The following is a 15,684-nucleotide window of genomic DNA, read 5'->3' as shown; positions in this document are numbered from 1 at the left end:
GTAGATGGGAATCCATTCTGTATTGAAATATGTCTTTTATTTTCTGTACCAGACGTATTTAATTTCAGTTGTTAAGATCATGCATCAGTTGAAGATAGACCACCATGGAAAACCTGGAAGCATTGGACGGCCGTTTCGTCCGATTGTGGGACTCACTAAAGACAATAATGGGTGTGTCGGTCAATTTTATGGGTTGGTTGAAATTATATAATAACACCGTTGGATGCCGATTCAGTGGTCTAGAGGTTAAGCGCTCACTCGCGAGACTGATAGTTCTTGTGTTCGAATCTCGCTGGGGGGGTGCGGTATTGTGGATTCGCACTGCTAAGGACGAAACGGTCATCAAGTCCTTCTAGGTTTTCCATAGTGGTCTAGCTTCAACTGACTTATGATCGTAACCATCGAAATTACTATAATTTCCACAAAACCCATCTGATATTAATTATTTAATTCTTAATCTCATAGACAAAGTAAGTTCATCTGAGACGTTTCATCATTTGTGTACCATTGGTTGAATAAACGTCTTCAAATCAATGTTAATAACTCACTTCACAAACTGATGTATATGCTCACCAAGTTCTCAAAAAATGAGAATTTTGACATTCTCTATTTTAGTCGCATCATTAACTAACCACATTTTAAGAATGTCTCATCTATAATAATATAGTCATTTACAATGGGATTTAAAATTATCTGAGATTCTTAACGTCATCTTTTCTGAGCAATATAATTCACATGGAACTTTATGATTAAAATATTCATCTTTGTACAAGTCGAATTCAGAAACCATCTTTGGCTACTTAGAAAGATAACAATGTTTGATGAAAAACAACCTTTTCAATAGTGTATCCTTAATCAATACTAAAGATAATTCACTTTAGCTAGTGACTATTTTGTTTTCAGGAGTGAAACAGAATTGTCATCAAATTACTGTCTGACGTTTGTATCATAAACATAATCAGAATAAGCAATAAAAAAATATCTTTTAGGATTGTCTAAAATAAGTGCCATTAATGGGAGGTACCATCACTGTATCCCTTCTCCATGTGATAAAAGAATCTATTATGTAACAACGACGTCATCTAACTATTCTAACTAAATATGATAAACGACGTTAGATATTGTGTTGATGTCAACATACGTAATACTGACATCTTAATAGATTTACCAACTAAACACTGTTAAATTGAACGAGACAGATAGTGATGAAATCGGTCATCACTGATCACATGAGTGCTATTTTTATCACACATAAGTTGATGAAAATCATTGGATTTCTCATGGTTTACATCATGAACTAATTTTAGCCAGCCTATCACTGAGGATGTTTACGGGATACAGCAAAGTGATTGAAGTTAGACATCCACATCATTAAACGACGATTCACTGATATGGAAGTTAAGAAGTTGTCAAGAAATCAAAGATTTTGGATTCAGCATCCATTGTCGTCTTGGGTCCACTTGTTAATGAGTTTCATACTAAGATGAAACAAATACCTGGGAGATTTTGGATTACACTGTAGCCATAACCAAGATTAGTTAATGATGTGAACTATATAAATCTCCAAAAATCCATCTATACTACTAAAATAATTTTTTCCCAACATTTAACAACTACATAGTAAAACTAATATGGCAATCTTTTTGCGAAGTTTCAACACCTACTGTTTTAATTTTTAGTATCAATAAATAATACCATAGATGCCTGTAAAAGTGTGTTGTTCTGGCGAAAGTACGAAATAATGTAAGCGTTATTCTCAAATTAGTCAGTTTATTTTTAATGTAACTGCCTTCATAGTGTATTGTTTCCGTGACTTCGATGATGTGTTAAATCAACATAATAATTATGAGGTCACAGAAAAAGAACCCAGGATAATATTTGGTCGTCTCACAACATAGATGAATAAAAAGGTTCTCGTTTAGCGCAAATTATGCAATCTATTTATTTCGTAATTATCTGATTATTAAATGTTTCATTAGTTTATTAGTTTGAGTATCAAATAGAAGACTTCTATCTAATTGATCAAAATTAAACTACTCATATAATAAACAGTTGTATTGGTCTTGGAGTGGTCGTTCTGTTTTTAAACAAATACGTTTGTCTCTAGTGAAGCCATAGTATATTTTTATTTGCAAAGTAGGTGTTCGACCACTTCTAAGATCCTGTTCGTTCATTCTTAGCGCTGTTCGCATAAAGGATAAATTAAAGCTGGAATCCGTTCACAGATGATTTACATTGATCATTCAAGCGATTGATTGTAGCTTAAATTATAAGTTCAGATGTATTAGAATTGAATTCGACACTTTATGAAAGAGGAGACTAAAACTAAATATAATCTTCTTCAAATTACTTCATACCCAATGCAACAATTCAGTATGCAGAAACTCCTAGTTACAGCATCTGCAACTCTTTGTCATTGGTGAAATACTCTCATTCTAAATCTCCTTTCTTTAGGAATTACATGATCAGCTTATTTTCCACACTCTGGAATAACCTACCACAATTTGTCCACAAAATAAAACTACTCCCACTCTTTGTTTGTAGTATCAATGCTTACTTCCCCCTCTGAAATTGCTTTAAATGTTCTTACATATCTAAGTATATCCCATTCCACAAGTGAGATTAAAGGAACTTTAAATGTTTAATCTTTTCTATTACTGAGACCAACAACTAAACTTCCCCACCTGCTGATGCTTTATATTGACACCGCCTATGGTCACCTTAGCTGATTTTGAATAATATCTAACATGAACATTATATCATTGAATCACCTGACACATGTATTATGGTAGATCTGACTGACATATTTTAGTAATTATTGCTTTGTTCTTCAGTGCTCTTTTTTTCGTTTTATTTTCGCTAGTTACAGATTATTCTAATTAATTCGTTATGGCTCAGGAAATGACCTTAATACACCGTCCATACATTGCTAGGACGTCCACATAAAAAGAATTAAATTTTCCCAGCTCACGTTTTCATTTCCATAAAACATATGAAGAACGTAGTACCTAAACAATTTTTGAATTAGAACACGTTAAACAGTCCAATAGTTCGAATATCATCCACATTTATTATTACTATCTATATCAAGTTGGTCATTTCTATAAACTGGCATGAATACTGTACTTATTAATCCTAGAATATATTACTAATCTTATATCATCCATTCGTTATCACAAACTTGGTTTAAAGCTTACTGAAGTTTATACTGAATCACTACACTCAATAGAATCATAAAACAGAATTTATTTCAAATGAGCGTGTATCATTCAAAACATTTTTGGATCTTTGAAATAAAGACCAACTTTCAAACTTCACTTATATATGAGCAAATTTAAATAATATAAATCCATGTACACTTTATACGTTATAGTTAATAATTCTGAATTACATAGAACCGATTAGCTAATTATTATTTTTGGTTGTATAGTTAATTGTCTTTTGATTCATACAATACTAATTTATGAATGTCATTCCGTTCCGTCCTAGTATGAGACTCCTCAGAAGTGTGCATTCATTATCCTGCTCACGAGATTCGAACCCAGAACCTATCGTTTTCACTCACGAACGTTTAACCTCTAAACCACTGAGCCAATATCCAACGGTGTTCGCGCGCAAGACCGATAGGTTCTGGGTTCGAATCTCACGGGGTTGGATCATAGATGTGCACTGTTGAAGAGTCTAATATTAGGACTAAACGGCCGTCCAGTACTTCCAGATTGTTCATAATGGTCTAGCTTCTATCGACTCATGAATTCAACTATTAAATAAATATTATCGATTGATTTTTAAGGAAAATATTGTTACTACAGTGACTATTTCATTTCACCAACAAGAAAGCATACCATTAATAAAAATTAAACTAAACAGATACAATGAAAAATTGTTACTATGAAGGATTCAAAAATAAAAACCATTGAAAAGTGTTCATGATTACAATTTGTAAAAGAAAGCCAAATTAAAAAAATATATTCATGTCTGTGTGAAAACAAACAAACTTTCTACAGTGACAACACTTAACTGTTGCATAGATTTTTATAGTTTGGTTGGATTTCATCACTTACATAACCTAATACTTTTAAAAGTGAACTATTTGTAGTCATTAATTTGAAAAATTCTGTCAGAATAGGTGAATCATTATTTGACCATGCATCCAACGAATTATTATGGATTGATTTGACTATTTGAATTGAACTTGCTTCATATCTAATAAAAAGGAAGTAATAAAGAAAATGCGAAAATTTCTCATCTGTTATATTATTTCACTGATTGAAATCGTGAGTCATTTGAAACTAGACCACCATGGAAAACCTGGAAGCGCTGGATGGCCGTTTCTTCCCCTAGTATGGGACTCCTCGACAGTGCGCATCCACGATCCCGCACTCCGCGAGATTCTAGTGCTTCCAGGTTTGCCATGGTGGTCTAGCTTCAATTGACTCATGATTTCAATCAGTGAAATTTCTAAAAATCTCCACAAAACCCCTTCTGAAATATTATATTATTATCAGTGAGATACCCCATCTATTTACATACACATAGACTGTTTCATCCCTTTAGATATATTTGAAACTCACAGAACTAACTTATAAGGGAAGATGGATGGTGGTTAGCAGTAGAATCGAGAATGCGTGTTTTATCCTATTTGGGACTCATCAACTGAATATCTCAGTGTGAACATCAACCTTGAGATGCAAGTACATCCAGCTGAAGAGTCCCAAATATAACGAAACGCGCGTCCTGGATTCCACCACCAATCATCATCCATCTCTGCCTTAAAATCTTGTGATTTAAGACAATATTGAGGCAATCCGAAAATGTTGTATATATGCCAATAAGATATTGATCAATTCCAGTTCTAATTATCATTGGGAAGATTTTAACAACCAATACAAAAATGAATAAAGCAATTACAGTTTGTTGAAGAATTTATTCTTTACTATCATTGACATTTTCCAGATATCATGTTTCCATTGCCATATATATGCCCATATTTATCTGACTTACTCGGAAAATATGTTTGAAAGTTTGATTATGCAAATTTGATATCGATTGTTAGATTTAATATTAGATGTCTACGCAATATATAATCGTTAACATTGTTTGTAATGTAACTTCTATTCTGTTGGTTGTCAAAAATACTAACATTTTAATGATGGCTTCAAAACAAAATGAGTATAGTTTTTAAACATATGTATATTGGTTGTTTGGATCGTACCACTGATGTTTATGACTGTGATTGATCCATCTCTTTTGGTAATATGTGCATCTTGTACTGATTGCCTCGATATTGCCAAGCCGATAAGCAATATATGTATGAATTAAAATTGAAATTCACCCCCCCCTGCACGCACAAGTGACTATATGGACTCAGTAGTTAAGTAAATAATGCGAAATAGTTTGAAGCGAAGGGTACGGGGTTCGAGTCCCGGACATCAACTCTATGGTGTAGATGCATCCAGCCGACGAGTCCCAAATGACATGAAACACATTTCCTGGAGTTCACTGCTAGTGACCATACATCTTTGCTTGAAATGGGTATAGGCTTCTATCAATATGCTCACTTGGTACTTTTGTTTGGAAACGATTTATAAAAACTGGTATGGACTCAAATGTTAAAAGAAATGTGTTCATTCAGAGCACTGTTCTTGGAATCATAGTTGACAAATATGTTCTGGGAATTGTATTATTCTTCACTCTATGGAGTTATCATTCATCGTCGAAATTCGACAAATTTTTGTACTTCAACAGATGTATTTTATCTTCGCCAGTGATTTTCAATGTTGTCTTACCTCTAATAACGAATTACTTTAATAACTAAAGAGAATGAAAGTATTTACATTTCAAATATCAGAAAACTACATTTTAAATTAATTTTAGCTTAAAGGTGTATATAAACAAGTGGATAGTATGTTATCAAACAGTTTGTTATCAATATACATATTGTATTTGTATTTGTTAACTATAATAAACTATGAAGTTGATAATGAATCTAAAATTCCAGGTGGTTTGTTTGAGTATCTGAGTTACCTGTTCCTGTCATCTGGATATTTCAACAAGTCATCTGTTTTCTTATTTGTTTTAATACATCATTATACCCATTAGTCGCATAACCTATTCAGTAGCGTTTGTAACATGTTTACGACATTTTGCTCAACAAGTTACAAAAGAGGCCCAATCAAATACATCATGGTTGCTGATAATATGCATCGAAAAAAAAGCATATTATTCAAATGTCTATTCCTCAACTGCTAACATCTAACTGGTGACCACTAAACATTCATCGCAAAAGTCGATCAAGAAATAAGGCAAGGAAACTTGTTGAAATACTTTATGCTGAGGATCCTATATTGTACTAAAACTATAATATTGAATAAAGCCAATAATAATATACTTGTATATATAGTATTTAGCTTTCTATTTAACGTATATAGTACATAAGTATTTAATAAAACATTAGTTTACTTGTTTAATTTCGATGTATTATGAACAAACTTTTCATGTTCCAATAACTTATCATCCCATGGTAATTCAAGAAAATCTAATAAATATAAAATAAAAAATTGGCATCATTGTTCGAATATCTCACAAGGATATATAGATGATATAAAGATATTACGTAACAGAATATTCAATCTTATATTAGAACTGAATAAAAAGTAAATAAATCTATCTATATTTCTATTAAGATTCAATCTTAGTAATTATCACTTTGAATGGATTTTTGAGATCCAAGAATCATTCTCATGTTTAATCGGGTAAGATATTTAAAATGGTTGAAGAATTTGGTAATAATCATTAACATTCTTGTCTAGTTCTTATTACTGAGTGAAATCTATTGATCAAGTAGCAATATGATCACTTTAATAAGAGATTCACTAGTTCGTATTTTTATATTAGTTAGTTGTAGGAAGTATTTGACATAGGTAATATTAAACATGTTAATCAAATTTTCTTTTTTCTATAGGTAATCGATTTCGAAATTGTTCATGATAAGTCATGCAAATTGAATGCTATATTCGTTTCCTAAGCTGTTCTGTAACCCCCAAACTAGAACTATACAGCGACCTGAACACGAGAGAGAAGATGCAAAATATGCGAGAAGTACTTTACTCCAAGGTTCATTTCAATACGGAAAATACAGGGTTTTTATAATATTTTAAATGTCCTTGGGCCGCTCGAAGATTCTGAAATGCTACTAAACATAGTAGCAGTATAGAAATCAGCCAATCAGAACCTCTACATGTGACGTTTCAATTCCTTGATGTTTCTGGCTAAAACTTCAAGTGAACGCTGATTGGATGAAACGTTTCTTAGTGTTTCCTTATCTTTGCTGAATCACCCTAGCAGTTCAGAGAAAAAATGTACTTTCTTTTTAATTCCATATATATGATCTTAAAATTCTTTATGTATTTAGAATAGTCAGTAATGACTTTATATATCAACTGAAAATGTTACCAGTTCGATAAAGTAATTTTTATTTCCCTTTGCCTGAATCATGGATTAAAACTTGATAACTTTCTAAATGAAAAAATTCGAGAGAAATAAATATCAGTATGGGGTTATGGAGATTGTTGAGTTGAGATTGAGATCATGAATGGATCAGTAACAGATCACCAGTGAAAAGACTAGAAGCACTGAACAACCGTTTTGTCCTAGTAGTGTGCTTACACGACTCAAACCTAAGACTTTCGGTCTCGCGCGCGAAAAAATAATCTGAGGTATCCCATACAAGGACGAAACAACCGTCCAGTGTTTCCAGCTTTTCAATAGTGGTCTAATATTGATCCATTCATTATCTCAGTTAGGAATAAATATCCTATGTTTAATATTTTGCACATTCACAATCTATTAACCTGACAATAGGTGAATAAAAACAAATACCATTTCGGGTACATTAAGGAGTGAACAAAGAAAGAAATCTTTTACTAATCTAAAGGATCAGACACCATAATTCTAAACATGACAGATTACATAGATAAGATGAATTCCCTACTGAGTGTTCAAACTAAATTTCAAAAGCTTGAGTCATGTAAAGACCTCAATGAAAAGACCGAACGTCAACTAACTGCAGTATTAAAAGTTTTAAAACAACATCAATACATACATATAATGCGCTCAAGCCTTCTGGAACACATACTCCTCAATTATATGGTCTGCCTAAGATTCATAAACCTGATGTTCCTTTACGCCCGATTCTGGATATGTCAAACTCACTATACCATTCAAAAACAAAATGGTTGGTTAAATTATTAGAACCATCGCACCAAGAACTGGTTGAGTATAGTATTAAAGACGTCTTTGAATTTGTGGATACAATTAAAAATATGAACATAAATGGCAAAACCATGTTATCACTAGACATAACATCTCTGTTCACTAACATCTCTCTGACTGAAACTATCGATTACATATGCGAACAATTGCTAGAAAAGAAAATAGAGATGCAGATCCCAGTAAGCAAAATGAAAGAACTTCTGTTGAAATGCACTATGAATACCTACTTTAAGTTTAGCAATGAATTTTTCAGACAAGTAGATGGGGTAGCAATGGGATCACCTTTAGGCCCGATCCTTGCTAATATTTTTCTGGCCACACTAAAAAATGGACCGTTTAAAGACATCCTAAGTAGGCTTGATTATTACTGTCGATACATAGATGACACAATAATCGCATGTGACGAAAATATCGACAAACAGGAAATGTTGAACGCTTTCAATAACGTCCACCCAGCCATTAAATTCACCAATATGGCGGAGAAAGACAATAGTATAGCTTTTCTAGATTTCCTACTTTCTAGAAGGAAGAAATTGTGACACAGTCAGTAAAAAAACCCTATATCTGAGACTAGACTTTAAAGGGGAAATAGCGGGTGATATTTTAACACGTCGACTCAAATGATCTGTCGAAAGGACGTTTCACACCGCCAAGCTACGCATAATTTTATCCACTGAACCAGTACTCACACAACTAATCAAGGATAGGTTGCCGAAGAAGGGCTCCTCCATGTATGTATACCAATCCAACTGCTCCTGTGGAGCTAGGTACATAAGCCGTACTCAGAGGGATTTATCCTTGCGTGTTCGTGAACATGTACCAGCATCCTTGGGAAAAGGAGTCACTAAATCGATTAACAGCACTATCCTTTCTCACTTGGTAGATAGTGAACATCATATCTAAATAAAGGAAGCTTTCTCTGTTTTATATCAAGTTCCAAAATATCTACCTCAAGGAGCTAGATTACGATTGTTCTACATAGCCGAAGCCATCTGAATCAACTCCAGAAAACCAAACTTATGTATCCAGAAAAAGTTTATCCAGCCTTTTTGTTTACCTTGGCCTATGACAGGAACACCGGATACCTAAACTGAATACTGTAAACATTTTACCCCCTCTTTTTTTGATTACCTCTATCTTACTCTTCACATCCATCATTCCCAATTCGTTTATCGTAATTGCCTTGATAACATCCCCCTTATTACATATTATATTCACACAACAATATTATTATTATTATCTCAATTGACAAGATGAAATTCTCCTACTATGCATTTTATTCACACAATTTTTTTTGCATTTTCATTTTTGCTATAATACTATTCTACTTATTGTGAATGGACACTTTACTCCAAATCATTCTGACCTTTATTGAATGACCTAATTTGCAAATAATACAATTTTGAAGTATATATATGTCGTAACAGATGCAAACGTTTACCATTTTTAACACACAACATTGCCTTATTTTTGGCCTTTGTAAAATATAATTATGGACATCCACGATCTCTCATGCAGGACATTAACCGAGGACCAATAATCGAATGAAGTTGCACAGATAACACGGTCAGATGTCAGCCCAATGGTCTAGAGGTTAAGCGTTCGCGCACGAGATCGAATGTCCTGGATTTGAGTTCTACGTGAGGGATCGTGACTTCGCCCTCTAGTGCTTTCAGGTTTTTAATGGTGGTCTAGCTCAAATCAACACGCAAATTCAACTGTCAAAAATAATTTTCATCAGAATGATAAAAATTTCACATTCAATCACAACTAAATGCTTCCTATATAATTCAACTAATCAGATCTCACAAAACTGTTCCAAATGTCAATCATATCGGTGCGACTATAATTTATGGACGACATTTCAGCGACGCTGAACTGACCTTGAGAGTGTCCACCTTATAGCTAGGACCAAATGAGGGTTATAAAACTGTATGAAGAATAAGAATCATGATTTCCAGTTGATGGTTAAGGTTAGGAATTAGATTTAGGGTTTTCACCATTATCTTTAATGGTAAAATTCTATTCATACAAATGGATGAATGAATTTCGCACCAAAATCCGAGACCTGTTATTTTATACCTGATTAGTTCGTTCATACATTATTGTCTCGCCATCATATCTCTTATAAAAGTTTACATACAGCATTATATTAGCGAATTATTACATTTGGATAAAATTAATTACGACAATGTATATACTTTCTTTTACGACAGAACAAGAATTTCAATCTTCCACTAGTAAACAGATATTCCAATGATCTTTAGGAATATTTCTATAATTTTGTACAATAAACTAATGATTATTTAAATAATTGAAATATATTAACCTACCAAGAACCTTTTTAATCTCTTCACGTGGATTTAATATAAGACATTCATAACGGATAGATAAACACCGAAATATTCCAATGTATTGACAATCTTCCAACATTTGTGATGTTGTTCTTTCCCAAGATAAAATTGCTGTAGTGATATTTTCTAATGTGTAAAATGGATGTATACCACGTCTTCAATAAAGTATTAAAGGTAAAGAAAAATATATGGAATAGATTTATTTCAAATGTCAAGTAAATACAGTTTCAATGGTTGAGATAATGTGTCAATTGAAGTTAGACCATAACGGGAAACCGGGAAGCAGTGCTCATCCACGACCCCGCCTCGCGGGATCCAAACCCAGGACCTCCAGTCTCGCGCACAAGCGCTTAACCACTAGACCACTGAGCTAGCCGGCATCCAGCGTTATTAATGTCTAACTTCAACTAATCCACGAATACAGTTTCTTTAACAAATGCATATTAACATCAGAGAAGGTTGTCAAAAAAATTGGGTTTTATTTCAAAGACAATTTGATACATATTATTAAAACATCTTATATACTAAAGTAATAAATACGTTAAACAAACTACCTGTCAATAGTTCCTTTAACGTTTTTTTTTGTGCGAGACTATAATTTATGAACGAACTAAGCAGGTATAAAATAACAGGTCTCGGATTTTGGTGCGAAATTCATTCATCCATTTGTATGAATAGAATTTTACCATTAAAGATAATGGTGAAAACCCTAAATCTAATTCCTAACCTTAACCATCAACTGGAAATCATGATTCTTATTCTTCATACAGTTTTATAACCCTCATTTGGTCCTAGCTATAAGGTGGACACTCTCAAGGTCAGTTCAGCGTCGCTGAAATGTCGTCCATAAATTATAGTCTCACCGCTTTTTGTTTTTTTCTTATTCACTAGTTTTTATCATAATCATTTCTATATTTTAGTGGCCCAGGATCTGGCTCCAGTGAGATCGTTTCTGATTGCTATTGAGATATCGTCAATCCTCGTATATAATTATCGACTTAGATCACGTTAGTGAATAACGGAATAGATATTCCAATACATATATTTTGTACAATCGATGACCGGAACAGATAATCAGAGAGATGTAGCGAAGGGACTGAAGAAGAGAGAGCGAAACGACGTACAATGGAGAAGGCATGTGAACCAACTCCACTTAGCCAAGCGTTAATTAATATTTATAGTTACACAAAAATAAGTTACAGACATGTGATAAATAGGATAAAGTGTGTACACATAAATACGCTCATGTAAAATCAGTCAAGGCTGATAAGTGAATAATTAATAAGGTCAAAATGTGACTCAAGAAGAATGAATAGAATGAGCCGTCCGAATGCTAGAATAAGATATATGGGCTTAACATAATTACCGACACTATCGTATATTTATTGACCAACCCTCTCATCTTTATCAACTGGACATTTATATTTAACATAAATTTTGTTTTTCCTTGTTATCCCTTTTTAAATTTAACGATCGTTAAGGTATCCTTTTTTGATAGTTAAACTTTTCGGACAATTGTTCATTTATATCAGAAGGGCTTTTGTGGATATTATGGTAATTTCAATGGTTGAGATCATGAGTCAATTGAAGCTAGACCACCAATGAACCTTTGTAATGCTGTTTATCCAGTTGTCCAGTGTTTCTTTAGCTTCATCTTCATCTTGGCAACCACTAAGTGGTGATCTGAATCTATATCAGCTCCTTTCCTGATTCTCACGTTTTGCATTGTCCTTCTGAATTTTTTATTGATACAAACGTGATCTATCTGATTCTCCGTGGTGTGACCCGGTGAGACACATATAGCTTAGTGAATGAGTTTGTGTGAAAATATTGTGCCGCCTACGACCATGTTTCTGAGCATGTTCCAAAGAACCTGAGGCTGCGAGGGACTAGGACTCTCAACAGTGCAATAGCCCGGCACTTACTCGACACCAGGCATACCATCGACATCCCTCACGCCTTTAAAACTATCAACAGACAAAGAAGTCCGACTGCTCTCCGTTTCGCTGAAGCAATCCTGATAAAAAAAACTTAAACCGGATCTATGTATTCAAAAGGAGACATTAATAAACTTATTATTACCCTGGTAATCCATATTTTTGTTATTTGGGTTATTTTATTCATTTATTTATTTTAAAATATTTACTTTGTGTTATATCCCTCCCCCATTACCTAATTCTTAAACCAACTTTTCATTCACACATTTCCGCTCACTTGATCCCCTTAAATTAAGTTAACTTTTCAAATTCTATTTACTCATTATGTAACCTATCTTATCAGTTGTTAATTCCATGAATCCTTTATTACCTCTAAAATTATCACACAATTTATCTTATCGGTCCCTGAACTCCACTCAACTATTACACCATCCATCCTTAATGTTTCCTTGATTATAACACCTAATAACCTCTTATATATATATATATATATATATATATATATATATATATATATATATATATATATATTCATAAAGGGGACTAATTGCATGAAATTTATGACCATATTGTTGATTGCAAGTAAATTTGTAAATCTCTCAACATTCTCGTTCCTTTCTCGCAGTTCATGCCGTTCCATGATATCCGGTGTTTTCCATTCCAACTTTGGCGTTTAGATCTCCCATCAAGATAGTCAGGCCGTTTTCAGAGAACTTCACTATGGTCGAGTGATTCCTCCTGTAAAACTTGTTTTTTTCGTCGTCGTAGATTGAATTTTTAAGTTTTATAATAATGAACGTCAAATTATATATGTTTATTAATGAACTGACAATACATTTTTAAATCTACATAGACATACTTACTGTATTGTAGACGCAATAGCAGCCCTTCCGTCCCTAATCATATGAATAAATTTTGCTTTCGGAAACATATCAGCCAGTTCCTCAAGATATATAAATGATGAGGGATCCTTGTGACAAAGTCTTGGAGCTTTGGGGCCCATTTCTTGAATAACTGTTGCAATAAATGCTGCACTGGCATCATCCAACACATTTTCAGTAATCCCAGACTGTGACAATAGATCACTCATGGTCTCCAGATGTCTTCTATACCTTAATAGCTCCCTAGTCACGATTGGTTCAGGTCCACAACGAACTAATGGATGAATGTCCAGAAGAATGCGCATTAATCCGGTACCTGAAATGAGACGAAATATTAATATGGTGAATACTTTCCTACAGCACATTATACTGTAAACTGAGATATGACACAGATCAAATATAATACTTTTACATCAGCAGTTATACAAACATTTTGCTACTAATTATTGCTTTTATCTTGATCTACATAAAGTAATTTAAGGTGTTTAAAGGAAATTGAACAATCTTTAATTGATACCATACGGCCGATGAAATTGAATTAGCATGTAACACCACCTTTTTATTTACAACGTTCTGTACATTCATTTGTATGGGAAATTGCATTTGAAACTTATAACTTACGTAGTGATAAACTGACAACAAGTATACAATAGTGACTGGACACTCAAATGCAAGACGATTCCTCAGTAGTGAATTTGAGTAGATAATAGATAATTACTAGATCTAAATACCATGTGCTGAGAATTCTATATTGTACCAAAATGCAATATTGAATAAAGCCATTAATAATAATAATAATAATAATAATAAATAGTCGCGATTTAATTTGTATGGTGTTGTAGACAGTCCTCGGTACAAATAGTTGTGAAGATCACATCATAACCATTGAAAACTCGGAAGCACTGGACGGCCATTAACGTCATAGCATGGGAATCCTCCACGATCCCGCACGCCGGACTCGAACCTATAACCCTCGGTTTCGTGCGCGAACTTTAAACCTTAAGACTACTGAGCCGTCATCCGACAGATGTTATTATCTAACTTCAAACGATTCATGATCTTGAGCAACCCTTCATTCATTGTCTAAAATGGATAACTGTCTCCACCCGACACGGATTGGATTTCACTAATCATGACTTCTCACTAGAATTTCAAGAGTTTCATCTTAAGGCTAATCGCTAATAAGTATATGATTACTATTAGAATGGATATCTTAGATCAACTCATGAATTCAACTAATAAAAAAAATTATTACAATCTCCACAAACCACATTTTGAAATAAACTATCATCATTACTTCCATCATTTCATGTTATTGGAAAATCTAGTTTACCTGTACTTTGATGTCCTCCAATAAATATGAAAGATGAATCATTTGGATCATATTGGTTGATATTGTTTTTTTGTAATTCATATAATACTTGAAATTGATACTTAATAGAGTTGATTCGATTAAATATATTTACTCCCAATAGCATAATACTGAACCATCCAATAGCATAGAGCAATATTTTAAACTGTCCATAGCATATCCTTAATGTATATTCTGAAAAATTTGTATGATAAAACAAAGTATTATTCTGAGCTGTTTTATGACCAATACCATTTAAGAAGTAAATTCTAAATAGTTTTTTCCAAAGAGAAAATGGAATTCTGAATTCCAATTTTTTACATACACTTAATATCTTTATTGAAAACTTATTCTATCTTTAGATTGATGATGATTTCATTTCATAGACATGTATGCAATTGATACTATTACATTAGGTAAATGTTTAAACTTAAACTACTGAAATTTATTTATTTATTTTAACACATAGATATTGGTACAAGGAGGCATCAAACACATATGCGCTACACATATCACATTTGATATTTGTGAGGGTTGTGATACTGACCGGGTGCCCAAACCAAAGCAGGTGGTTTTCTTAGGGGGCCACACTCGGAGCTTTTAACCTGAAAGTCTGATCCACAAGGCAGTGAAGCATCGTAAGGAGATGCAGTCCCATGGAAACCGGTGACCAACAATTGGTTCATACGCCATTTGTTCCTTCAGGATCCTGGAGCTCATGTGCACCATTGGTTTGGAATCAGGGTTTTCCAGCTTCCCTAGGTGAACTCTCCATATCCACCAACCTGGTTAAAGCGCCGGACATTCTCTTTTCGTCCTCTCAATTTGGTAAACAACACCACCGTCACGAGAAGGCAATGAGTGGGACTTTCCTAGCAGAGGCTATA

At 33.5% G+C, this 15,684-nt stretch overlaps 1 protein-coding gene across 1 annotated transcript; it reads right to left on the bottom strand.

Moving 5' to 3' along the window:
- Nucleotides 1-4,016: 4,016 nt before the first annotated feature.
- Nucleotides 4,017-14,924, bottom strand: TPST1_8 (Protein-tyrosine sulfotransferase 1; the record flags this gene model as incomplete). Its single annotated transcript, XM_051219219.1, has 5 exons — nt 4,017-4,206; nt 6,463-6,538; nt 10,608-10,783; nt 13,429-13,762; nt 14,780-14,924. The coding sequence occupies 5 exons, from the start codon at nt 14,922-14,924 to the stop codon at nt 4,017-4,019; spliced, it is 921 nt and encodes a 306-aa protein (XP_051068300.1).
- Nucleotides 14,925-15,684: the final 760 nt, after the last annotated feature.

Source organism: Schistosoma haematobium, chromosome 2 (assembly GCF_000699445.3).
Source record: "Schistosoma haematobium chromosome 2, whole genome shotgun sequence".
In the NCBI taxonomy this organism is placed as follows: Eukaryota; Metazoa; Platyhelminthes; class Trematoda; order Strigeidida; family Schistosomatidae; genus Schistosoma; species Schistosoma haematobium.
The sequence above is the reverse complement of the archived record's forward strand: the minus strand, read 5'-3'. Positions and strand labels throughout refer to the sequence as shown.